This window comes from Phyllostomus discolor, chromosome 1 (genome assembly GCF_004126475.2).
Source record: "Phyllostomus discolor isolate MPI-MPIP mPhyDis1 chromosome 1, mPhyDis1.pri.v3, whole genome shotgun sequence".
Classification (NCBI taxonomy): domain Eukaryota; kingdom Metazoa; phylum Chordata; class Mammalia; order Chiroptera; family Phyllostomidae; genus Phyllostomus; species Phyllostomus discolor.
This window is the reverse complement of record NC_040903.2, coordinates 86,989,480-87,015,230: the sequence shown is the minus strand read 5'-3', so window position 1 is coordinate 87,015,230 and position 25,751 is coordinate 86,989,480. Positions and strand designations below refer to the sequence as shown.

General features: G+C 37.3%; 1 protein-coding gene across 7 annotated transcripts in view; it reads right to left on the bottom strand.

Moving 5' to 3' along the window:
- The window catches only part of CENPE (centromere protein E), a 63,555-nt gene extending 38,832 nt beyond the window's left edge, over positions 1–24,723 (bottom strand). For 4 of the 7 annotated variants that reach the window (XM_036025812.1, XM_036025814.1, XM_036025817.1 and 1 more), the window contains exons 1-16: positions 24,536–24,659; positions 22,932–23,023; positions 20,625–20,714; positions 20,390–20,508; positions 19,537–19,656; positions 18,667–18,748; positions 18,437–18,504; positions 18,294–18,359; positions 14,597–14,648; positions 12,888–12,975; positions 12,425–12,554; positions 11,036–11,155; positions 10,032–10,190; positions 6,318–6,462; positions 2,818–2,906; positions 1,429–1,596 (exon numbers count right to left, since the gene is read on the bottom strand). In XM_036025812.1, the coding sequence (XP_035881705.1) occupies positions 1,429–1,596; positions 2,818–2,906; positions 6,318–6,462; positions 10,032–10,190; positions 11,036–11,155; positions 12,425–12,554; positions 12,888–12,975; positions 14,597–14,648; positions 18,294–18,359; positions 18,437–18,504; positions 18,667–18,748; positions 19,537–19,656; positions 20,390–20,508; positions 20,625–20,714; positions 22,932–23,023; positions 24,536–24,591 (1,644 nt within the window). In that variant the 5' untranslated portion in view covers positions 24,592–24,659. Of the gene's footprint in view, positions 1–1,428; positions 1,597–2,817; positions 2,907–6,317; positions 6,463–10,031; positions 10,191–11,035; positions 11,156–12,424; positions 12,555–12,887; positions 12,976–14,596; positions 14,649–18,293; positions 18,360–18,436; positions 18,505–18,666; positions 18,749–19,536; positions 19,657–20,389; positions 20,509–20,624; positions 20,715–22,931; positions 23,024–24,535 lie in introns of all 7 variants that reach the window. The other 3 variants (XM_028506075.2, XM_036025822.1, XM_036025828.1) reach the window with 3 other exon arrangements.
- Positions 24,724–25,751: the final 1,028 nt, after the last annotated feature.

Sequence of the window (25,751 nt, the reverse complement as noted above, 5' to 3'; positions counted from 1 at the left end):
TTATTAATTGCATGTATAAATGGTATATGAAGAAATTAGAGAAATCATTGCTACATGTATGTCCAAAGTTAATTTTATGTCATATTATTTATAACAAAAATATACACAAAATTAGATGAAAATCTGGAGTTAGAAAGGATCATAGCAAGCCCCTGAACTATCCTTAAGGATGGAGATATACATGAAGTAAGCCCTGTGAGATTCAATGACTTGTTCAAGACCATGCCAATAATATACACCAGGTCTGAATCTGGGAGCTAGCCAGTAGCAAAACTGGGGCTTAAATCCAGGTAGTTTGGCGCTTAACCATGACACTAGACCATCTCCTCTCAATGAAACAGGTTTTATTGACTGAAGTCTAGTATTCTTTTCATGACATCTTACATTTTGTTAATATGTAAATTTTAAAACAAGTTAATCGAAACTCTGGAGAACTTATCAACTCTTACTTCCCTGGATAAAATGCCTGTGAAATATAGGAGTAACTTTAATTTGTAGGTAGAATAGAAATAATAGTTTTGGCACAGAAGCCTTTTTTTCCCTTTTAAAAGGTAAAGAGGGTGAGAAACTAAACAATGATATTGAGGAAAAATAACTGTGTCCCTTTGGGATTATCTATATAGAAATTGGAGAAGTATCTGCAAATGAACTCATATTTTAACGAACTATACCACAACACTGACTCTTATTTTTTCAGGGGATTCATAGATCACTTCACAAGGATAATACCAACTATGGATTCTTGTTCCAGAAAAATAAATTCACATTCAAAAATTCTGCAAAAGAATTCAGAGTGTCTGTGAACTCAAAGTAAGGACTCTCTGCATTATGAAATTTCTTGAATCTTTAGGACAATTTAAGTACCCAAAGTTTCATGGTTTTTGAGTTAGGTAGGTTCTCTTAACATGAGCCTAATATTATACATTAAGAAAATGTAAATGATATTTCATTTCTAAAAATTCCATTAAGACTATTTAGTATTAGTTATACTAATTTTTATAACTTTCTTATATGAAAAAAGAAATGTAGAAAATTAGCTTCCTCAGCTACTCTAATAATGTTCTAACTATTGATTTAGTAATATACTTTCTGAAGAAAACAAATCCATTAACATGTAGTATACATACATAAAACATTCAGCTGGGCATTAAAATTTCTTCAATGCAAATCCATTAATAAGAAGATTTGCTAAACTTTCACAAAGATGTTTTGAATTCCTTCTTCTTGTGTATAAGCACAGGTGAAACAAATATGATTTAATTATTTTAAAAACAATATAAATGAATTTTTTAAAAAATTCTCTAAATTGTGTATGCGTGTGGAAAATGGCTGGATCCTCAAGCTCAACTTCACAAATAAATCTTTAAGAGAATGATACTTCTTTAAAAAATGTTGTTTTAGTTTAGTTTCATGTTTCTGCATCCTTACCTCTTGATCTTTTTCTGCTTTTCTTTCAAGAACCTCAAATTCATCCAAATCATTCTTTTCTTTTAATTTCACTTCCATTTCTTCATTTTCTTTTCTTAGTCTTTCATAGTCTAATACTAGATTATCATAATCAGCACGAAGTGAATTCAACTCACTTTCTAAGTTTTCCTATTATGAACAAAACCAGATTTTGAGGTTAGAAAGAATTCAGTTTATATGTTTGTTTCCTTAACTAAAATTGCATTAGTCAATAATTTAACCTTGAATTATTTGGTAGTTTAGGCTATTCTCCTTTTCAATATCATCCTAATAGTTTAGCTTCATTTACAGTAAAATAAAGGGTTTGCATTTTCGTAAACTAGCTAACTTAAAATTAGAAGACTATTTTGAAAGGGGAAGAATTGAAAAACAAACAAACAAAAAAAGATCATGTAAACAAATGCTTTGCCTATGCCTGACTGGAAAAGTTTGGTCAGGAGTAGGAGGTAGGGTGCATAATGGGAAGTCCACTTTACCATAGATCCTTAAGGATCTTTAGGAATAAAGCTGATGATTTACTTCTCTACATGTCTGATTCCTGTTTTATTTTTCAGACGGTTCTGAATTTAGGAAGTGAAATTGGAAGTATTATTTATTGATCTCTAAAACTCTAATGGTTACAAGGTTTTACCATACTCAACAGAGAAAACAAAAACTAATACCACCAAGAATTTTATAAAAACAATGAATTTCTAAAGTATACTTTAAGGACACAAAAGCACTTTACCAATAATACTTAACTAATAATAATAACTAATTATGATTAAATTACAGTAGTTAGCTAATAATAATTCCCAAAAATGGCTGCGATTTTATTCTAAAATTAAAATGAAACTTTTTAAAACAGATACTATAAATATTTCTTTGAACATTAGCAGCCTTGAAAGCTAACATGGAATCTAAATTTACTATGGTATTTACCTTAGTGAATACCGTAGGAGTCTTTATTTCTAAATTCGTGATAAGGCCATATATTACATTTACCTTTATTTTTCATTATTATTTGGCAATATTACCAAATATATGCTATACCTGAGAATTTTGACGCTTTTAATATCTGTTCTTTTTCACCCTCGGTATTTTCCAAGGCAAAACAGAAAAAATAAATCACAGTTACCAAGATCTGCTGGTAATCAACAGAAGCAAAGTTTACCTACTACCATATACATGTTCGATAGCTTCCCTTGGGGTGGCCATTATCAACTGAGAGTCTAACAAGTGGGGAGGCCTTAATTAGAACCAAAACAGATACTGAAATTAAGTCAGAGCTGTGGAAACAGTAAACACCAATAACAAATGAATTTTAAAAGGAGTAAAAGGATGACGTTCAGTAAAATACATTTAAGTTACCTGACTTAGCAGCTTTGTTGCTGGATTCCACTCTATGTCAGTTACTATATCCAGGGTGTTACTGAAAACATCAGCCTCTGAGCAGATGGCTATAATTAGGGGGAAAAGAAATTTATCCATAAATATGTCAGTAAGTTTCCAAAAACTCAAAATGAAAATTATCTTTAAAATTCTAATCAGGTTCTGGCTGGGTAACCCAGTTGGGTGGAATGTCATCCCAATATGCCAAAGTCATGGGTTAGATCTCCAGGCAGGGCATGTACAAAAATCAACCAATGAACATATGAATAAGTAGAACAACAAATTCATGTTTCTCTCTCTCCTTTCCTCTAAAGTCAATAAACATTTTAAAAAATTCTGATCAAATGTAATACACTCAAATTAGTTAATATGTGTTCATAGTATGACTGCCAAAATACATTAACAGATGAGATCATTTGTTTTATTTTGTGAATTAAGATCATTTAAGATAATTAATTCATCCTTAATATAGGTAAAAAGAAATTCTGTATTTGATATTTGATCACTGTAAGTATTAACAGTTTTTTTTAAAGGAAAGCACTTCTTTTTTTAAAAGATTTTATTTGTTTGTTTTTAGAGAGGGAAGGGAGGGAGAAAGAGAGAGAGAAACATCAATGTGCGGTTGCTGGAGGTCATGGCCTGCAACCTAGGCATGTATCCTGACTGGGAATTGAACCTGCGACACTTTGGTTCGCAGCCCGCGCTCAATCCACTGAGCTACACCAGCCAGGCCAAGTATTAACAGTTTTTAAAATGCTGCTTAAAATACTTAAAATGTTAGACATAATTTTGAAAGTTCCTTGTGTCAATTCCACCTTTTCAAGATTAGCAAAGTTTAAGGCAAATGTTATGTGAACACTAATTTAATTGGATAATGACTAGAACAGAAAAAAAAAACCAATAAAAATGTACGTCTTATGTGCTTTAATGACAGTGAATCGTTCTTAAGATATATGGAAAAAGGGAGACTTCCGGCAAGATGGAGGCATAGGTGGACACACCGTACCTCCACACACAACCAAGATTAGAACAACAACAATTTAGAGGCAGAATAACACCCAGAACTGACAGAGAATTTATCTGAATGGAAGTTGGACAGCCAAGAAGTTGAAGTAGACCCAGTCATCTAGACCGATAAGGAGGCTGAGAGGAGGAGCAGGAGCGGGTCGGGAGCGGGTCACGGCGTGCGGAGATCGGGGAGAACTGGGCACCTAAGGCAACCGGGAGCGTGTAAGCCTTCCGGAACGCAATGGTGGTCCCTGAGTATGCAAGCGGTGGCTGGCAGACCCAGTGAGGCGGCATTGTGGACCAGGGCAGAGCGCGCAGCCCAGGATCCCAGGGGGGTTACTGAGGCCCCAGGAGAGTGGAGCTACCGCCATTGTTCCCTCCTGCCCCCACCCCCACACCATAACGGGAGCTACCAGACCGGAAAGAAAAAAAGGAGAGAGAGAGAGAGAGACAGACAGACAGACAGACATGTCTCTAATGGAAGAAAAGCTCAATCCCCCAGGACTCATCCTTTTGAGCAACCAAGAGATAGCCAATGTATCAGATGCACAGTTCAAAACACTGGTGATCAGGAAGCTCACAGAATTGGTTGATTTTGGTCGCAAATTACATGAAAAAAAAAATGCAGGTTACCATAAAAGAGATGAAGAAAGATGCACGGAGAATCAATAGTGAAGGGAAGGAAACTGGGACTCAAAACAATAGAGTAGACCCAAAGGAAGAAAAAAACAACCAAGCAGGAAAGAATGAAGAAATAAGAATTCAAAAAAATGACGAGAAGCTTAGGAACCTCCAGGACATCTTTAAATGTTCCAACATCTGAATTATAGGGGTACCAGAAGGGGAAGAGGAAAAGCAACAGATTGCGCACGTATTTGAACAAGTAAAGGAGAACTTCCCTATTCTGGCAAAGGAAATAGACTTCCAGGAAGTCCAGGAGGCTCAGAGAGCGCCAAAGAAGTTGGACCCAAGAAGAAACACACCAAGGCACATCATAATTACATTAGCCAAGGTAAAAATGAAGGAGAGAATCCTAGAAGCAGCAAGAGATAAGGGGACAGTAACCTACAAAGGAGTTCCCATCAGACTGTCAGCTGATTTCTCAAAGGAGACCTTACAGGCAAGAAGGGGCTGGAAAGAAATAATCCAAGTCATGAAAGACAAGGACCTACATCCCAGATTGCTCTATCCAGCAAAGCTCTCATTTAGAATGGAAGGGCAGATAAAGTGCTTTTCAGATAAGGTCAAGTTAAAGGAGTTCATCATCACCAAGCCCTTACTTTATGAAATGTTAAAGGGACTTATGTCAGAAAAGAAGATAAAGAAAAAACATGTATAGTAAAAGGACAGCAAACTCACAATTATTAACAACCACACCTAAAGCAAAACCAAAAGAAACTAAGCAAACAACTAGAACAGGAACAGAACCACAGAAATGGAGATCACATGGAGGGTTGGCAACAGGGGAGTGGGAGGAGGAGAGAGGGGGAAAAGGTACAGAGAATAAGTAGCAAAGAATGTAGGTTGAAAATAGATAGGGGGAGGGTAAGAATAGTATGGGAAATGTAGAAGCTAAAGAACTTATAACACATGGACATGACTAAAGGGGGGGATATGGGTGGGACAGGTTGTACAGGGTAGAGGGGAGTGAAGGGGGGGAAATGGGACAACTGTAATAGCATAATCAATAAAATATATTAAACAAAAATAAAACAAAACAAAAAAAGATATATGAAAAAAGAAAGCTTAAATGTTCACTTTTTTATTTATTCTTATCATCATTTCCATTGTAATCACATCTAAATTACATACATTTTATTTATTTTTGATTTTTTTAACTGTATTTTTATTGTTGACACTATTACAGGTGTCCCCATTTACCCCACTTTGCCCCCCGCCCCCAGCCATCACCACTGTTGTCTGTGTCTATGGGCTATGCCTGTATGTTCTTTGGCTAATCCTTTCACCTTCTTTTATCAGTTCCCCATTCTGCCCTTCCCCCTGACAGCTGTCAGTTTTTACCTTGTGTCCATGCCTCTGTTTCTATTTTATTTGTGTATCTGTTTGTGTATTGTCTATTTTGTCTGTATTTTGTTCATTAGATGCCACATATAAATAAGGTCATATGGCATAAAATACATATACTTTATTTAAATGTGTTTGCACATTTACTGAGTTATAAGTAAAGTCTCCCATTGTAGGGAACTTTTATAATTAAAAAAGAGAAGAAACTCATGAACATGGACAATGTTGTGGTGATTGCTGGGGGCAGGGCAGTTTGAGGAGAGGTGGAGGAGGGTATAAGATGGGGGATAAATGGTGATGGATGGTGACTTGACTTGGGCTGGTGAACACACAATACAGTATAGAGATGGTGTGTTTAGAACTGTGTACCTGAAACCTGTGTAATTTTGTTAACCAGTGTCACCCCAATAAAATCAATAAAAAGGAAATAAAATAAGAACACTCACATTCATCAATTTCTCCTCCTAAAGTTACAGAACTCTTAAGGCTTTTTGGTGTATTTGTTGGCATATTAAATTCATTTATATAGTTTGAGTCCTTCATTTTGTTAATTTTGCCAGGGCACCAAGTGACTCTTCGTTTTATTTTAGCCTACAGAAGAAAAATATCAAAATTACCTTACCCAGATAATAACAAGATAATAACTTGTTATTATCAAGGGAACTAGTTTCCATTTTTAAACACAATTGACTTGACAGAATTGGTTTTATTTTCAAATCAGTGTATAAGCCCATAGTAAATTTGATGAAATGATTTAAACTTTATTTTCTAATTTGAATCTTTACTTACAAGCTTCTCTGGGACTTAACTAACTGAAAAACTGGCTCCCTCACAACCCTTAAAATACGTACTGTGGAATTGTGCAGGACAGACAGTGCAGCCGTCTCCACCAGAGCTGCCAAAGCACGTTTGGGAACCCAGCTTGAACTGGGAAGGAACAGACAGGTAGCTCATCTGAATCTTCTTCAGCTGTGAAGCCTTTCACAGGGCCCTTCACAACGCCAGTTCTCTCCCAGTTCGGTAAAGCTGATGCTGCCACCAGTGCTCCTGGTTGCATGCATTCCTTTCTTACTTGGGACCTTGCTCCCTCAATAATCTGTTCACATGTCATTTTTACTAGGCTCCTTTCTCTCAGCTTTACAAATCCTCAAACCCGTTTGTTTTTGAGTAAAGAAAAACCAAACCAAACCAACCCTCTCAACTCCTTCTCTTTAGCTACCATTCTCTTTCAGTTTCTACACTGCCTTCTCCCTCATCCCTCAGAGACATCTCTGTCTCCTGGTTTTTATCCCACTCGGCTAGCTGTCCTCATCACTCACTCTGATTTGCTGGGTTCTCTTCCTCTGTCCATCTCCTGTTTGTGTTTTTTCATATTTCGTGGCTACCGTTTTCCCCTTGTCCCTTTATCTGTTACAAGCATTGTCTCATTGTATGTGATCCTCTCAGTCCTCTCTTGGCACATCCATTTTATGGAGAAGATGGTGGGGTGGGGGGGTGCCAAAAAAGTGTGGAGACCTCATGGACAATCTCACACCCAATTAGTGGCTGAGCCCATGCCTGTAACTTCAGAGCCTATCCACTAACCACTCCACTGCATTGCCTCTTGATTTTTTGTGTACTACAGATATTTGTATAATGCAGATATATATCTGTATAACTGCATGCTTTCATGCTCCTACCATGTAATAACTTTTTGCTTGAAATGGCCAGCTCTTTCCACAGCCTGCTCTGCAAAAGCCCAGTCATATAAATCCTCAACTCCAGTGACCTTCAACTTAACTCCAGTCACTCCTATACTCACTCTTGGACCTTGTCATTATCTGAAAGTCATAAAGCTAGACTTTCTGCTCTATCTACAGTTCCCATTCTTCCACTCCACTGTTTCAGTCTATCTCATTTTAGCTATTTAGATTAAGAGGGACCTCTGTTCCCTTGATTCACTACTTTCTTCTTGCTGGTTTCCTTTTGGTTCTCATCCCATCATCTTCGATTCCATAGATGATCACTTCAATCAAGTTTTTGGGTCAACGGCCTCAAATTATATGACCATTCTGTTCCATACACCTATCTCAAAGCAGTGTACCCTCACATGAATTACACTACCGCCTGAGCCTTTATCAGTCTCCTGAACACTGTCAGAACTACAGAGCCGCAAGACTGGCAGCCAACATCACCTGGGTCCTTAATGCTGCTGGCCAGACTTTCTGTATGTGGGCTTTTGTTGCCATTCCTTACAAAGGCTAAACTATTTCAAATACTTATTAGCATGTCTGCAAATTTGTGTCTCTACTATCTTCTGCCACCATAGCAGAAAAAGTAAACCTCCTATTTCGCAAAGAAAATATAAGCCCAAATTTATGAAAGCATTACTTGTACTGATGCCTATCCTTTTCTGTGCTTGTTGTAGTGAACAGGTGTTCCTCCCTTTATCTAAGGCCAGACCCTTCTGCTGTATTTAAGATCCCATCCCTTTGGGACATCTCAACCCATTGCAAAGTGGCTTTCACTCCCAATGCATAACACAAATTGCTTTTTCAAATGAGCTTCTTGTTTCTAAAACAAAAATATTTGTCTATATATATCTTATTTAACTTCTCGGCAGAATGTGACACACCGCTTTTCTGAAATAGTCTCTGCCTCTTGTTATCACATGCATCTGGTTTCCTTAATTCTAGAGCTAACCTGGGCTGCTTTATGGATTCTTCTTTTCTGCCTTTACCTACAAAGTTGTTGTTTCTTGAAGTTTTGTCTTTGACCATCTGTTCTTTGCATTCTCAATATGCTCCCAAAGCAAGCTCATCCATTCCCAAGACTTTAATTTGGATCTGTAGTAGCTAACGCCCAAATGGTATCTTCATCTCAGATATTTCACCTTACTTTAGCACATTTTTATTTTCAACTGACACCTCAAACTGGAGATGTCCCAAGTCAAACACTGAGCAGTTCCACTGCTCTTCATTCAGTGTTCCATAACTCAACAAATACTGCTATAAGCTACCCAGTAAGCCCAGCAATGCCTGTGAGTCATTCTGGAAAATGCCTTATCCCTTCCCCTGCCTCCCATATCAACACAATCACAAAGTCCTGTTGAATCTACCTCCCAATAACTCTTCAATCTATCCAATATTTTCCATCTCTAGGGCCACTATCCTTGTAAAGCCCCAGTCAACGTGATGTGCATAGCAGCTACACCTTTCTAAAATGCAGTTATGATCATGTTACCTACAAGGCTTTTTCCTGTTCATAGCATAACACAACGTTCAAAACCTTCAATGTGGTTTAAAATGTCCCTGCCACCAGAACACTTTAAGTCCAAGAAATATATTTTTTTCCCACAAATTCTGTACACATAGATGTCTTCCTGAACCGCTCATCCCTATACCTTCCCCTGGGCTACTTCCTACTCATCACTGAGTCAACATGTAGTTCTTGAGTGTCTTCTGTTATACCTAGCATGGTGATTTGAACATAATGTCTATGAATAATAATCTTAATAGCACACATTTATTGAGTATTTGCTCTGTGAAATATTAAGCACATTCTATATTACTTCCTACATCAGTCCTAGGAGGTGGGGATCAAGCTGCCTCACAGATTAGGAAGCTGCAGCAACATACATTTCAGAAATTGCTCAAGGTCAGCAGTTAGGAACTGACAGAACAGGGATTCAAATACAGGCAGTCCAGCTCCAGAAGCTGTTCTTAGTCATGACACTTACCCAAAACATCTCCTGGATAATAGATATACAGCAGAATTTTGATCAAATATGTTGACTTATATTCTAGATCAATTTTCCTGAGATTAGTATTTGTCTAAATAAAAAATATGCCCACATACACTAGACATCTGTGGTTCCCAATCACCTAATCAATTTCATTAGAATTTCTTAAGAAGAAAATTTCAAATAGATTCCTTGACTGTATTCCTGACTTATTGAATTTGGGTCTTTACATGTGGGAATCAGGAGTCAGTATTTTCCATTAATCTCTTAGGTGTTGTTGATGTATAGGCAAATACACAAAAAGTTCTGAGTTTCTTGAATATACTGTATTAAGGATAAGAAATACATAACTATTGAAGAAACATATAGGAATGCCAACTCTATTCTCTATATGCTGAGTTTAAGCTGTCTACTTTAAAAGTATTTTACAGTATTTTACCTTTAATTCCTGTCGTGATGTGAGGGAAGAAGAGGTCACCAGCATCCTTGTTAAGTTTTGAATTTTCTCAATCTGCACTTTTTGGAGCAAATCCTTTTCTTCCAAAAGTTGGGCTAATTGGTCTTTTTCCATTGCCTGGGCCCGAGTCTCTAAAGAAACCTATAGAATGTAATATTTGGTTATGTTAATAATAAATATAGGTAGGTTTTTAAAACCTTGGAAGTAGCTTAAAAATAGAATATAAATTTTGGGGGAACCATGAAGATTTTAATGTTATTGAAATAAAATACCCTATCTACAGAATACCAATATGTAGTTACTATAATTTCTGAATTTTATAATAAAGTAAAATATACAGTTCTCATGTGCATACTCCATATGCCATGTATAAGACTATAAAAATGCTGTCAGAGCAATTCTATTAATTGTCTTAAAATATATAAATGACAGGCAGAGAAGTCAGAAAAGCAGAGACCTAAATACCTATAGCAAAGGAAGAAATGTTCTTATAAGTCTACCATATGATGTTTAAATTCATTTTTAAAAAGATCACTAGGGGACCATAATGATTAAAACAAAAAAATTACAGTGACAAGTGATTATGCTTTTTATTAGATTGCTCTTGCAAGGTTAGAAGAGGAATTCAAGATAACATGGAACTATAGAAAATAGTTTTAAGTAACCATACATAATCTCTCTTTTTAACCTACTTCCCTATATTGTGACACTTTTGAAAAAAGTATCTCTACTTGGCCCATTTCAAAACCTTACATTTTGCCCTTTGGAAATGAAAAGTAAAGTCTAGAATAATTCCAAGAAACTAAATCTTTCAGTTTATAGTAAATTAAACTAAAACTTTTGAGTTGATTTCTTCTTAGCTGAAAAGTGTTTTAAAGTTAGGTTGCATAACTTAGATATGATGATGTAAGAGTTTCTGAGCCTTTAGGCAGATCTCAATTCTATTTCTCTCCCACTCTTCACTGAAATACATGGTTCATACATACCTCCTCTAGTTGTTTTTTAAGATCCATTATTTCTTTTCTATATCTCTTCAGGAGAGCTTCATCACTCGATACCTCATTAACATAAGGAGTATTCTTCATATATTTAGCAGTACTGGCAAACTGGAAAAAATACAAGAGTGTTAAGTGCTTGACACTAAAAAACTATTTTAGTCAATAATATTTAGGTTATTTGTAATTAAGTTCTACAGAGAAAAATCAATGCTCTTTCCAGGTGGCTTAATACTTTTGAACACAAATGCCCATAACTTACCCTGGCTGTTAGTCTTTAGGAGTCAAAGAAATATCTGAAAGACAGGTGCTGACAGAAAACCTACAAGAACTAGAATCTCATCTGCCCCTCAAAGTCCAGTGCAAATACTCCCCCTACCTGAAGCTTTGCTTCCAGTCAAAAGCATCTGTCCCTCCTTTGAACTCTATCCTACTTACTAGCCACAAAACTATTAACTATGGCAATCGTCTTGAAAGTCAGTCTAATCTTTCCTATTAGACTATAAGCTCTGTGAAGCCAGGGACTCTATTTTCTATGTTTTTCTGACAGGACCTTGATCCAGTGCTCAGCAGCTATTTAAAGCAATGTTTCTTAGAGTATGAGTATTGGAAGTAACTTTAAGTGGGAAAGTGAAGGTGACCATTACATACACCAAACCCTTCACTGAGAAAGCTGTTTTCTTGACATTTTTCATTTTCCCTTAAAAAACAAAACAAAACAAAACAATAACAAGAAAACAGAAAATGCAGGACTTAAGTTCAGAGTCAAGGTAAGAAACAATTAGCTAGCAGGAATTTAAGAATTATTGTTATAAAAACACACTTTTTTGAGTCACCTTCCACTTGTTGCAAGTGATACTGATTTTCATTTATAGGACTGATATAAAGTTTCCTTCTATAATAAATTATATAAAAAGTGAGTTATTTAAAGAAAAATATGTCAGTTTCAATAAAAGTGTTGGTTGTGGTAAAAACTGTGGAGGTGAGGTATGAATGATTGAAGTTTGGGAAAAATTTTAAAATGCTATTTAGTAGACAACACATTAATTTATGTCAATTAAAAAAAACTCCAGTTAATCTTAGTAGGTACGTTTTTAAGCCTAATAGGTGCCCAGGTCTCAGGAATGTTCTAGTATGCCCATACTCTATTCAGGACCAAATGTTACCTCCTCAATGTAGCCTTGCCAGTTTTATCTTTCATTTCCCCACACCTCGAATGAATTGCTCTTTTAACTGTGTACCAAGAGGTGTTTATAGATAATGACTTAGCTTACAGTGTTGAGCTAGTCATTTGTGTCTGAATAATCTGTAGCATCTTCTTTGTCACGATGATTTCCCTCCTACATTGAGTTGAAATTTAAAAAAAAAAATCAAACTTACCTGGAGAGTACTAAGAGTTTCATCAAAAGACACTGGAGTAATTGTGCAAATAATACGCGTTTTGGCATTTCCTCCCAAGGAATTCTGGAGAATTCGTGTTAATTTGCTATCTCGATAATTTATGAAACCACTTCGTGAAAAATGAGTTTGGGAAGAAAAGGGAAAAGAATTTTTATATAACAAAACTGGTTGGTTTATTAACGTAGAAGCTTACACTAGCTATAGTTTTAAAAATAAATTCTTTACAGAGTAAAGAAGGCAGATAAAATTACTAACAAAAAATATTTAAAATAAGAATAGTTGGTCACAGGAATATGTATAAGAAGTCATGCATGCTCACAGAATTCCAAAAGTTTTTGAATACATGGAAGAAATCAGTACTATTGTCACTGAACTGTTACAACTTTCAGACTAATGAAGAATATGAGCATTAATAGGTAAATGTACAATGGGATAAGCTTACCCAACTTGTCCGTCACTCAGTTTCTTGATCACTTGTCCCAAAATAAATAAACTTCGATTTATATTACATCCTTCCTTAAGTCGCATGCCTGAATTTATTACACAAATATGAAAACTAAAATCAATCTAAAATTCATGAACTTATTTACCAGTAAGTTATAAGAGAAATTAGAATTTAAAAGGTCAGATGCTAAAGTCTATGCTTTGGCACAGAACAGTAGAAGAAACTCTCTCTGTATTCCTCCCCTATCACATGAGTCAGCAAAGCTGTCACCTGAGAGATATAGCAAAAGGAAAAAGGTGACTAAGAATCAGGGGGAGGAAAAGCCCATTTCCTAAAAGAGTGTCTCTAACTCAATTCAAATTTATTTTTTCCAAACCTCCAAATACAAGCAATTATACACTTAAAATCAAATCAATTCCTACAGGCTCACAACTAAAAAAAGTTTTCATTTTAAAGTTGTTAATAAGTTCAAATGCTCATTTTAAAAAAGTACACAATGAAAAGTTCTTTCACTTTTATGCTTCATTGCACATATTCTTGTTCCTATACCAGGAATCCACTTTTATTAGTTTATTCTTCTAGAGATTTTTAGAAATACAAGTCCATATATATTAATTTCTTCCCTTTCCTTTTTATACAACTAATAGCACACTACACGTATGATTTTTGCACTTTGCTTTCTTAACTTGGCAACATATTATATCAGTAATCACTGATCTTTTTCATTGCCTAGAATTCCATTGTATGAATGTATCAGAACTGATATACCTAGCACCCTGTTGAGGGACATGTAAGTTTCCAATCTACCATATATCAAAGGTGCATTATTCACTATGGCTGTAATATTGTTGCTTAATAAACCAGCTTAAAACAATAAACATTTATTTTTTGTCCCCAGGTCTGAGGATTCACTGGTTTGGCGGATGTAGGCCACCCTCAGCTGAGTGTCTCTATGTCAGGCTGCAAGAAATTAACACAGAGAGGCCTGACATCTTTATGATTTTGAACCTTCCCATCTAAATATGGTCTTCCATTTGTTTATGTATTTGGTTATGTCCTTCAGGTCTGTTTTAAAGTTTTGTTTTCTTTTTTAATCCTCACCTGAGGATTTGTTTATTGATTTTAGAGAGAGGGGAAGGGAGAGTGAGAGAGGGAGACCCACTGATGTGAGAGAATAACCTCGACTGGTTGCCTCCTGTACATGCCCTGACCAGGGATTGAACCTACAACCTAGTAATGTGCCCTCACTAGGAATTGAACATGCAACCTTTTTGGTGAATGGAATGATGCTCCAATCAACTGAGCCACCCAGCAAGGGCTAGTTTTCTTTATTTTGGTCTTGGGAAATTTTTGAGTTTCTTCCTAGGTATTACATCATTTAAGTCAGTGTTGTAAATGAGGTCTTTTTGTACACTTAATATTCTAACTGGTTGTATTATGAAAATTATTAATGTCAGCATATTAATTCTGTACCCCACTACCTTTCTGAATTCCCTTACTGATTATGAAAATTTAGTTTTCATGGTACTCTCATGAGCTTTCCAGCTAGACAATCCTATCAACCACATAGTTTAAGTTTTTAAATTGATGCTATAGTAGCCTGAAGTAATAGCTAGATACAGAAGCAGATATTTACATTAAAGATGTTTATTCTGTAAAAGAACAGGAAACCATTCAGACCAACATACTGCATGAGTTTTCATTACCTTCAGCACCTGTTTGAGCAGCTCTTTCACTGCCGGCAAGATCAACCAAATTCTGAAAGGTAGATGAAAATAAACCTTTAGAAATGGCAACTTGAAATGATAAAATCCAAATGGTTGAAAGACTGTTTTAATGCATGGTTTATCTAAATACCACTCTGAACTCCTCGCTCCACTGTTTAGGCCTCCCCTTTTCTGAGTAGAACTGATCTCCATATCTCATTCCTTATCTACAATGTATCTTCCATAATGCTGCCAGAAGAGGTTCTCTATTTCCTACACACAATTCAAAGCCTTACCATGGTGAACTTGGTTCTTTATAATCTGGCACTTGTGTTGCTCCAGCCTTATATCTACCCATCATTTACCCTTAACTACACACTATGCTGAACTGTACTCTGCATGCCCTCATGTGCTTCTGCATTTGCAAGTGCTATCTTTTGCCACTCCCTTTTAGTTTGAATGTTCTAGTATGCCCCTACTCTTTATTCAGGACCAGATGTGAACTCCTCAGTGTAGTCCTGCCAGTTTTATTCTTCTTTCCCCACACCTTAAATGAATTGCTCTCTTAACTGTGTACTGAGAGGTGTTTATAGACAATGGCTTATTCTTATAGTGTTGAGCTAGTCATTTCTGTAGCATCTTTGAAAGCACTGGCCTCTTTCATTTCTCAAATGTTGTTGAAAAAATGTGACTGCCTGTCATGCTGCAGGCAGTATGTTAGGTACTAGAGACATAGCAGTTAACTGGGCAAATCAGGTCCCTGCTCTCACAGAGCTTATACTCCACATGGGGTGGGATGAGGATAGGAGGAAGCTGGTGAGAAGAGAGAAAAAGACAAACAGATAATCATAGTTAGTGTAATGCAGGTAATTTAAAGAGAGTACAGGAAGAGAAAAAGAGGAAGAGACAGAGGTTCCTTGGACTGGGTATTTGGGGACGGTCTTCCACTACACTAAGATAAATGACAGAGAATAGGAAGCCAGCCATGCAAAGACCAAAGGAACCACACTCCAGAATAAAAAATAGTACTCTCAGTCACAAAGCAATGAGCTTAGTGCACTCAAAACATAGAAGGGCAGCATGGCAGAGTGAAGTAGAGACAGGACAAAATAGAGTAAGCAAAGGTAAGAACTGCAATGGGGAACCATGAGGACTTTACGCAAGAGTGATGTGTCTTGATTTAACTTTCTGAAGGATCAACTGTGAACCCCAGGTGGAGAAAGGATTGGGGAGGGGCAAGAGTAGCAGCAGGGAGCCCAGTCAGAAGGCTGGTGCAGAAATCTGAATGTAAGATGATGGTGGCTTGAGCTAGGCTGGTAGCAGTGGAGATAGTAAGTAGTGGAGCGGTATCTTCTTTATTCTTCTGATCTTAAGAACCCAGTACTGTGCTCACAACATGGTAAAGGCTCAGTAAATATTCTTAATGCATTTAAGTCAGATATTTAAAATATTTCTTCCTGTGGAGCCTTGCAGGAATGTCAAGTAGTTCTGTACCTTTACCTTACAGTTCTATTTCAGATTCTTCTTTCTCCCCTAAAATAATCAGAGAAGTCTAATCTTCCACAGTTGACCTAGATACATAATAACAGGGCAAAGTGGTGATGAAATAAGGTATAAAGATGGGAACAAGCATTACTGTTCACAGACACTAAGGGATCCAAGCAATGAGAGGAGCTCATGTGGAATGGAAGAAAGTAAAGTTAGATGAGTTAAGAGTGGCCATATTTTGTCTAAGGAAGCGATACAACAAAAGCAGTGCTTAATAACATTCGAAATCTACACAACAGACTGGGGAGAGGAAGACTGGAGTCATGGAGGCCAGGTGCAGGAAAATGATGTAGTAATGCAAGAGAGATGAGAACCTAATTGAGTACGACACTCACGAGAATATTGAAAGATGGAATCAACAAGAAATGGCAATAACTGGACAAAGGGGAAAGCAGAAAAAGTTAAAATGACTTGGGTTTCCAGCCGAGGTGATCAGGATAATGCAGGTACTACTGGAAAAAAGGAATATGTATTTGCTATAATAGGAAAAAATTAATTTGGCTTTATTTTATTTTTTAAAAGGTTTTATTTATTTATTTTTAGAGAGGGAAGGGAGGGAGATAGAGAGAGAGAGAGAAACATCAATGTGCGGTTGCTGGGGGTCATGGCCTGCAACCAAGGCATGTACCCTGACTGGGAATCGAACCTGAGACACTTTGGTTCAAAGCTGTCACTCAATCTACTGAGCTACACCAGCCAGGGCAATTAATTTGGTTTTAGACACACTGAAGTTTGAGACAACAGTGGGACATACAATCATAATGATCTCTAAGACATGTATTAGAACTCAGAGACTCTATATAAAATACACATAACACAGAAATGATAGCAATGCCTGAGGGCAAGCATGGGAAGTAAGGAAGGCCACAGAGCAGCCTGTGCTTTTGTTAGAAGAGCCACAAAGGGAACAGAGAAGCACAGCTAAGAGAACCTGGATACTAACACAGAAAGGCCAGGAGACAGTCAAAGGCCACTTACGAAGAGCCACAAAATGACTCTTTGGGGAAGACTTTTTCTGAAGAAGATACTTCAGAGTAAGTAAGAGGGCTGGAAGGTTGTTGGACCAGATGGCATCTATGGTCCCTAGATGACAGAGCATCAAACAATATGAGAAAAGTCACCAAATAGATCACTGAATACACCAAGAATATCAAAGCTAAATTATGAAGAGAAAAGTTGGAATTGTATTGAAATATCACAAGACAGGTTTGGAAAACAAAACAGAAAGTTAGGTTTTGTGGTTTTTTTGCTGTTGTTAAATTAAAGCAAGATTAATCTACTAAAGTTTTGTTCTTATACAGTAAAGTGAGGTAAACTAGAATTAGATATTTAATTAAAACTAATTTTTCAAAATCTAAAAATGAACAAATATATTATAGATTTATTACATTTTCCCCTGAAGTTTTCAAATCAAATAGAGTAATCTTGAAATCACATCCCACATCAAGCTAAAAATCTAGGCCCTGAAGACAGAGAATAAAGTGAAAATGATAAGGAATAGGGAGGAAACATGACAAGAGACAGAAATGATACAGTGCAGCAATGTGAGGTTTATTTATGTGAAAAAAACAAATGTGTGCTTGTAGTCACTTATTCAACAGGTATTGAACATAAGCTATGCGCAATGTGTTGAGGCTACAAGATGAATGATATATCACTTTTCCCTGCAAGGGATTTATAGTCTAAATATTCTGTTTATAATATAAAATATATTTTCTTATTGTACATAAGAATGAACTTGAATAATGTGATTTATTTTTAAACCATCCCACTTAGGTTTCTGCTTATCTCACAAGCCTCAATTCTATTCGCTGAGACTAAAAAGCCAAAAAACAAAGACCTTCCCTCCACCCCAATTTCAAGATTATTTTAACCCTTAAATATGCATAGGGGGAAAAAAAACAAACTCCCACACACTTCTTCATTACTGGTCAGAAAAAGCCTCAAATCCTATAGACCTAACAGCTAAATTTTAGGAGGTAGAAGTCATAATTTCATGCTACATATGACACTAGTTAACCTATCAATTTATAGATGGTTTTAACTGTTTGGTTCAGTTAACAGTTCCTATGAAACCAAACATCCAGCAGCTGAATTAAATTTTGCTTTGGCCTAAATGGTACGTTTATCATGGGTCATTAGTACTCACCAAATGGGACACCTTGACAGATCCTTCACAGTTAGAAGGTTCACCTTTCTCTCTGCTTTCCAAAATCTAGATGGAAAAGGCAACTTGTAGAAAAATTAGTGCATTCTTAATTGGAAAGAGCAAATAGAGAAAGAATTACCTACCATCCTAAAAATGGTATGAGAACGACTGCTTCTTTGATTCATTTTTGTAATTCCATAATGCCTGTTCTCTGTAAAAAAAAATGAGTCACATTTCAGCTGTGTATATTAAAATCCAAAGAAAAACATTGACTTTGATTTTAGCTTTAAGGGAAAAGTGAGATTTGAAGCCTAAATACATTCAATTGAATATTTTTTACAATGTTTTGAAGAAATAAAGCATCAAGTCTTACTTTCTCCCTTTGTGATCCACTTCAAAGCCATTTCTGATGTATAAACAACTTCTTCTGTGAGGTCAGACACATATACATTCCTCTGAAACAGTTTAATTATGGGAAGAATAAAGAAATAGAAGTCACTTAAAAGTTTGCATATCAAAAAGAAGGTACAACTAAGAGAATTCATTTGTAGGAGTTAAAAATGCAAAATGGAAATTATAGCATAAAAGTAACAGGTAAACCTATAATATTTTCAATTTATTTCCTATTTCAAAGCACACCAAATTCTAATCTGAATCTTCCATCTTGCTCATTTTAGGCACTTATAGCACCAAGGTATTTTTAAAAAGATTTTATTTATTTATTTTTAGAGTGAGGGAAAGGGAGGGAGAAAGAGAGGGAGAGAAACACCGATGTGAGAAACATGGACTGGCTGTTTTTCACATACCCACAACTAAGGACCTGGCCCACAACCCTGGTATGTGCCCTGAGTGGGAACTGAACTGGTGACCTTTCATTTTGCAGGACAACGCCCAACCCACTAAGCCACACCAGTCAGGGCTACACCAATATATTACAGCTCTCAATATTTAAAAACTGCACACACAGGGGTAGGCAAAGGTGGGTTTACAGTTGTGAGTTTGCAAAACAAGTTTATACTTGTATTATTGTTTACTATATTATTTGTATTACAATAGTAAACCTACTTTTGCCCATCTCTGTATTGCTTAAAAGATGATCTCTACAAACGCTTAACAAAGAAAATAAGAAACAAACCATATATACAGGAAACACTTAAAAATATACAGAAACTAAAGGTAAATGCACAAGAACAATTATCCCCAAAATAAGTTTTTGAGCCACTTTGTGAACTCTGCTACTCACATTGAAGTCTTCCCGAATTATTAAAGGCTTCATTTTTCGTGTGTCACAAAGTAAGTCTGTAATGGTTTCATTGTATATCTCCATGTAAGACACACGTAAGAGAAATTCCCTATCAGGAAACTAGAGGAAAAAATTCATAAAAACATCAGAGATCAGCCAATTATGAAAACCTAGCACTACATGCTTATGTGCTAACATTAAAACATTTCTTTTAAAAAGAAATTATCTTTTTAAAACAACCACCCTCCCCAAGATGCCCTTACAGTTCTATATTATTAACAATGATAAACACAAAAATATAAAAGCAAAAACCCTCTTTCAGAAAAGTATAGTATCATAGAAAGAAGAGTGCCCAGTTCAACTTTATAAGCTTAAAATAAAACCCTACCCACAGATGTTCAAGTAAGAACATTAAAAATCATTACAATAATAATGAAAAACTAGTTTAAATAAATCAACTCAATTACTTAGGTTGCCTCATCTGGCCCTGCTTCCCTTGCCTTTTACCTACATCTATTATTTTTTATTGATCCTGGATAATCACTGGTAGTTAAACAAAGGCAAAGGAGCTAATAATAATTTTGACAAGACTTTCCTGCTCCTTAATGCCCATTTTGTGGAGGGGAGTATCACTGTTTCAGAATTTAAGTCAAAGAATGAAGAACTTTAAGCTCTGAAGTAAGTTTGTGAGGAAACAAGTGAATCTATGTCATGCCTTTCTTCTCTCCCTGAGGATAATTAAGAGACACCTGTGAATCTACTTCTTTTCATCATTACAAGAGAACACTGAAGTTGCTGTTCTATTACTACTACTTTTCCCTGTACAAACTAGAAATTTAGCTAAGTTATTTACCTTCTCAATTTTTTGGAAAATGTCATGAATTGCCCTGGGTATTACTCCCAAATAATCTTCTGAGCCCATCATAGTGTATGTTTTTCCTGAAGCAGTCTGTCCGTAGGCAAATATAGTACCTGCAAAGACAAAACACAAACACATGCAGAGAAAAAAAGGAGACTATAATGTGTAAAACTACCAATATTGGTTGAACAGATACCCAGGACAAAAATTTTCTACAGTGAACACAAACCATTGTAGCCTTGTATAGCAGAATCTATGATTGGCACAGCTATTTCTTCATAAACATTTTTAGTGGTTTCATTACTATGAAAGACACGATCTGAAAAATAAAACAATACAAAACACATATAAGTTAAAACAAACAAATAAACTGCATTTTCATTTGGAATTCATAGTTAGCCAAATAAATAAAATTGTCAGGATATGGTATAAAATACTTAAGACACATTATTTTCTTCACATTTTTGGTCCTCTAAGAAATATACTTCTCTCTTAGGTCTCTTGGGTGTCAGTCCTCACCCAGAAAAAGTACATGTCATCTATGTCATGTGCTTTCAAGAGGGGGTAGGGCAGAGGGGCTGAACACAGGGTCTAGAATCAGACTGTCTGCAAACCCTGGTTCTGAGACTTACAAGCTATGTGACTTTGGGAAAAGGAGTTGATGGCTTTTTGCCTCACTTTTGATTTGTAAAATCAATATATTATGTTATCTTCCTCAGAGAACTATTATAAACATTTGGTTAATACTTAGGGAATGAGAACTATTGATACCACTATTCTTTGAGAAATTTCAATGTTTATAACATATCTAACCAGAAGGTTTAGCTCAAACAAAACCAACAAATGAAGACATTTGTAAGAAAAGTACTAAAAAGAGCTGAATTTAGAGGGAATGACCAATTTGCTGGTTGCTAAATGCTGGGTTTCGGATGGCATTTGCCCTGAGGAATTCACTAGTCCAGGAAGTGGTCCCCTGCTTTTGTCAGCACACTAACAATGGGCCATTCTTGCAGTGGTAGCCTCACAAGAATGGATTTGTGATTCAGGAGGGAACGTTATCAACCTGTGATGAGAAATTCGGTGATCACACTGCTCGCTCCACGCCCACACATCTGTCCTATTGGCAGAACTACATGGAAAACCTAAGTGCTAGTTGAAGGCTGCTTAGGCATCATGATTTGTGAGCAAGGAGAGATGTCAGAATAATTCAAATCTTAATGTCATTTGCTTCAGATAGGTGAGTGGGTCAAATCCTCTGCAAGCACATATGGCTACTAAGAACCTATAGTACCTGAGTCGAAATGTTTGTGTACCCCTTACTTTTGGTTTTATCTCTGGAGCATACTGTTTTATCTTTTAAAAAAATATGGTAACACCCTCAAACAGTCCTTCACCAGGAATCATTTTCTCTACTATACATCTTTGCTCCAGAATCTTTTATGTTGGCCTTCTACTTTAACATTAATTTGACAACCTAATCACTCTGACTCCTAAGACTGTTGAGAGGACTCCACTCCACTGTTGCTCTTCAGTGCCTAAGGGACAGCATGGCAGTGTGGCTGGAGTGTAGATTTGCAGCCTGACTCCCGCTTGCTGGCTGTGTGACTCTGGGCCTCTCTGTTCTAATTCCACTTTAAAATGGCAAGGTTTCTATCACATAGCACCTACTGCAGAGGCTTGTTAGAAGATTAAATAGGTAAATATTATGAAATGCTTAGAACAGTGTCTGGCACATTGGCAGCACTATATACATATTAAACCAATACAACATATCAGCCCGGTGAACCTTTAGGGCCTCCAAGTCCCTTTGTCCTAGCTTGCTCTCCTTTATCCTGCAGACACCTGGACTAGTTAGCTTCTGCGCTATAAATTTCCACAGAGCTTATGTCATCAGAAGTGTAGTTCCTTGTTTAAACCCCTTCTTCTGACCATATGATAAGCTCCACAAAAACAGGGGTGGGTCCTTGCTGTATTCTAGTAGAAGGAATAGCTTCACTATTTATTGTTTAAAGAAATTTCTTGAAAATAACTGTGCAAAAAATACTACATTGAAAGATCTTAAAGATGACTTGACATTAAGTGACATATTTTGGGCTTAGGAAAAATGATAGTTTTAGTCATAAGGCCCTCTTTATTATCTTTTCGTACATGGATGAACACTTTTTTAAGGTTTCCCCTGAAGCAGTTAATGGAAGGCTTAGTCTCATTTTTAATGACAAATCCAGTATTATTAATAAACCTTTGTCCTCTTTAAAAAAATGTTTTATTTGATTTTTAGAGAGAGGGGGAGGGAGGGACGAAGAGAGAAAGAGAAACATCAGTGTGCAAGAGATACATTGATTGGTTACCTGTCGAATGCCCCCAAATGGAGACCTGGCCCACAACCCAGGCAAGTGCCCTGACTCGGAATTGAACTCATTACCCTTTGGTTCGCAGGCCAGAGCTCAATGTGCTGAGCCACACCATCCAGGGCAGCCTATGTACTCTTAATAGGGACAGAATAACAGGTTAACTTTTGATGCTATTATAAGCTTACCAAAATTGAAGGATTTACTCCCATCCACTTGATAAACAGTATTATTGCCAGTTTTCCAATAAACTTGGGTAGCTTCTCCAAGAGCTTCTTCTCTAAAACAATAAAACACTACGTTTTACTGTAACGGGTCAGAGAAGCCATATTATATGAAAGATAATTTAAAATATTTCATCTTCTAAAGAATATTTTAAAAGGTGGTAATGATTTATACCTATATCAGAGAACTATACAAAAATCCACCTTTGACGGGTCAACACTTTAATCTTTATTTATTTTTTTATCCTCACTCGAGGATATTTTATCATTGCTTTTAGAGAGAGAGGAAGGGAAAGAGAGAGAAATGACCAGTTGCTTCCATGCCCTGACCGGGATAGCTTGTGATTGGGATCAAACCTGAAACCAATCCTTTGGTGTATGTATGGGTCAACACTCCAACCAGCTAAGCCACACTGGCCAGAGCTTCAGTAACCTCCAGCCCTCTCACTGAGAAGGTCTTTACTCTCACTGCCAGTATTGGGTCTTTTACCCAATACTGGCAGCTGAAAAGATACATTCAAAATGAAACTGCTTATGTCCCTCGCCCTTAAAACTTTAAAAAGTTATCTGAAGTCCTTAATATGGCACATGAAACCTGGATCATGTTTATTTCTCTCTTCATCCTTATCTTCTAAATTCCTATGTGTATTCTAATTCCCTACAGATCAACTACTTGAACGTTCCCACAAGATAATAGATTCAACCCGTGTGTGCCTGGAATACCCTTACTAACCTTTCCTTAAAGTAACTTTATTTTTTCATGGTTGAAAAGGGTCAGGAGTTTCCTGACTGCAGCCATGCCTCTCCGGCAAACTGTCTGTCTCACTGAAGGACTGTGACTCCTCTAGCACACTCTCCACCTGCATGTCCTAACACTTATCAAGGTGTACCCTAACAGTTTCCTTATGGGAGAAAGCAGTAGGCTACAGAAACAAACACACTTTATTACTTCCCCTCCCTGCTTTTTCTGCATACCATTTCTTACTCCCGTATCAACATTTAACATTCTATACTTTTCACTTTATTTTCTGTCTCCCCCCACCCCACACTGCCCCAATTAAGAGCCACAGGGCAACGATGGCAGTATGTTTATACAGGACACTCTACTAAAGAGTCCATATTAACAAATATCAGTCATTCAACTTTTGCATGTTGTATTCAGTCACTGTCTGAAGTCTTGAGTGCGTACTGAATAAAAAGCAAAAAAGACAGACAGGTGCTTGCTCGAGAGGAGTATACACCAAAGAGAGAGAGGCAGGTAAGTGTAAAACGATTGATGAGGGCCAGTAAGGATCTTTTCCGCACGACTTCCCTGGGGGTGGGGTGGGGTGGGGTTGGCGAAGATCCAGAAAAAGCCCCGCAAGGTTAAATCTTTAAAGTTGGCGAGGCTGAATTATGCTCGACTGAAGAGAATCCGCAGCTGGAATGTATCTCTTAGATCCTTCGGTCCTTCCCCGTCGCTCGACAGAGAGGGTAAGCGGCAGAGTTACCGAGCGGCGACGCCAGGAAGCTGCAACTCGGGGAAGCGCCGCGGGACTCAGCACGGCCGGGGTGCGGCACACACCTACCTGCTGTTGAGCGGCCGGACCCGCACGCAGACGGCAACCGCGCCTTCCTCCGCCATCCCGTCTGGAAGCTAGGGAAGACCCTCCACAGTCTGGCTGTACCGTACCCACGAGCCACCCCGCCTTGAAGTTTAAATTTTCCCAAACGCCGCCGCTGATTGAGCGCGGCCTCGTGACGTCACGGGCCGTCCCACTTGCGTCGTGGCGCAGGGGCGCGCGAGGCCGGCGGCGCGTCCACGAGTGTGATGTGAGGGGAGGTGGTGGAAACGGTCTGGAGGAGGACACGGTCCTGGTTGGCAGGCAGGGATCTCGGAGCGCGCGGGCCCCGCCTATCCTGGTAATAGCAGAAATCGCTATTATCTGCCTGGAGCCACTGCAGTGCAGGCAGCCATTTGCAAACACCGCGCTCCTTTCCACCCTAAAAGTTTGCAGCCTGTAGAAAAAACAAGGCAGAGAGGTTTTTGATTTGTTTTGTTTTGTTTTCCCAACAAAAGGGAATTACAACCTTTAAAGAATCACATTAAGTGTCGGGGGATGAGGAGGGAGGACCAGCAAAAACCCGCAAAGTCCAGATTGGAAACAATCTTGTGCTCCTTAGAAGCTCAGGGTTAGGTTTTCCCTTAAAAAAAAAAAAATCTCTTTAATCTCTTTTTCCATTGCCTGTTGCCTTCTGAATGAGTCAAAATTTCGTCACCCCGAAGCTGCCTTTTGGGATACCAATTTTAGTCTGTTTTTTAAGAAACAAAACACTCAGGAAGAACCTTTGACCCTTCCCCCTTCCCTGCCCAACATATTCAGAGAAACCTGTTTCAAGAAGGGATCCTTGGCTTAATCACCACCTTAAGAATCTGTTAGTTTGATTATTAGCCCAGCTAGAAGATGCTGGGCTGTACCTAATAAGAGTAAGAAAGCTGTGTTTTAACTTAAATTGAGTGGTCAGGAAAGGTAAAGAGATTTGTTAAAGATGAACTGAAGCACAGTTAAAAAACTGGTTTATTTTAGCAAATATTGATTGTAATCAATCAGTATGTCCTCTAGCAGATAGAAAGGAATTCCAAGGACCTAGACAAAATGAGATGGGGGTGGAATAAGGAAATAACTAGGCCAAAAAGTGGGTTGGTTATTAAAAAGTTACCTTCCTCATGACAGAGTCCTATCAGGTGGATTACCTAACTAGGGCTCACTTGGGATTCCTAATTGACTAGTTCAAAAATTCTAT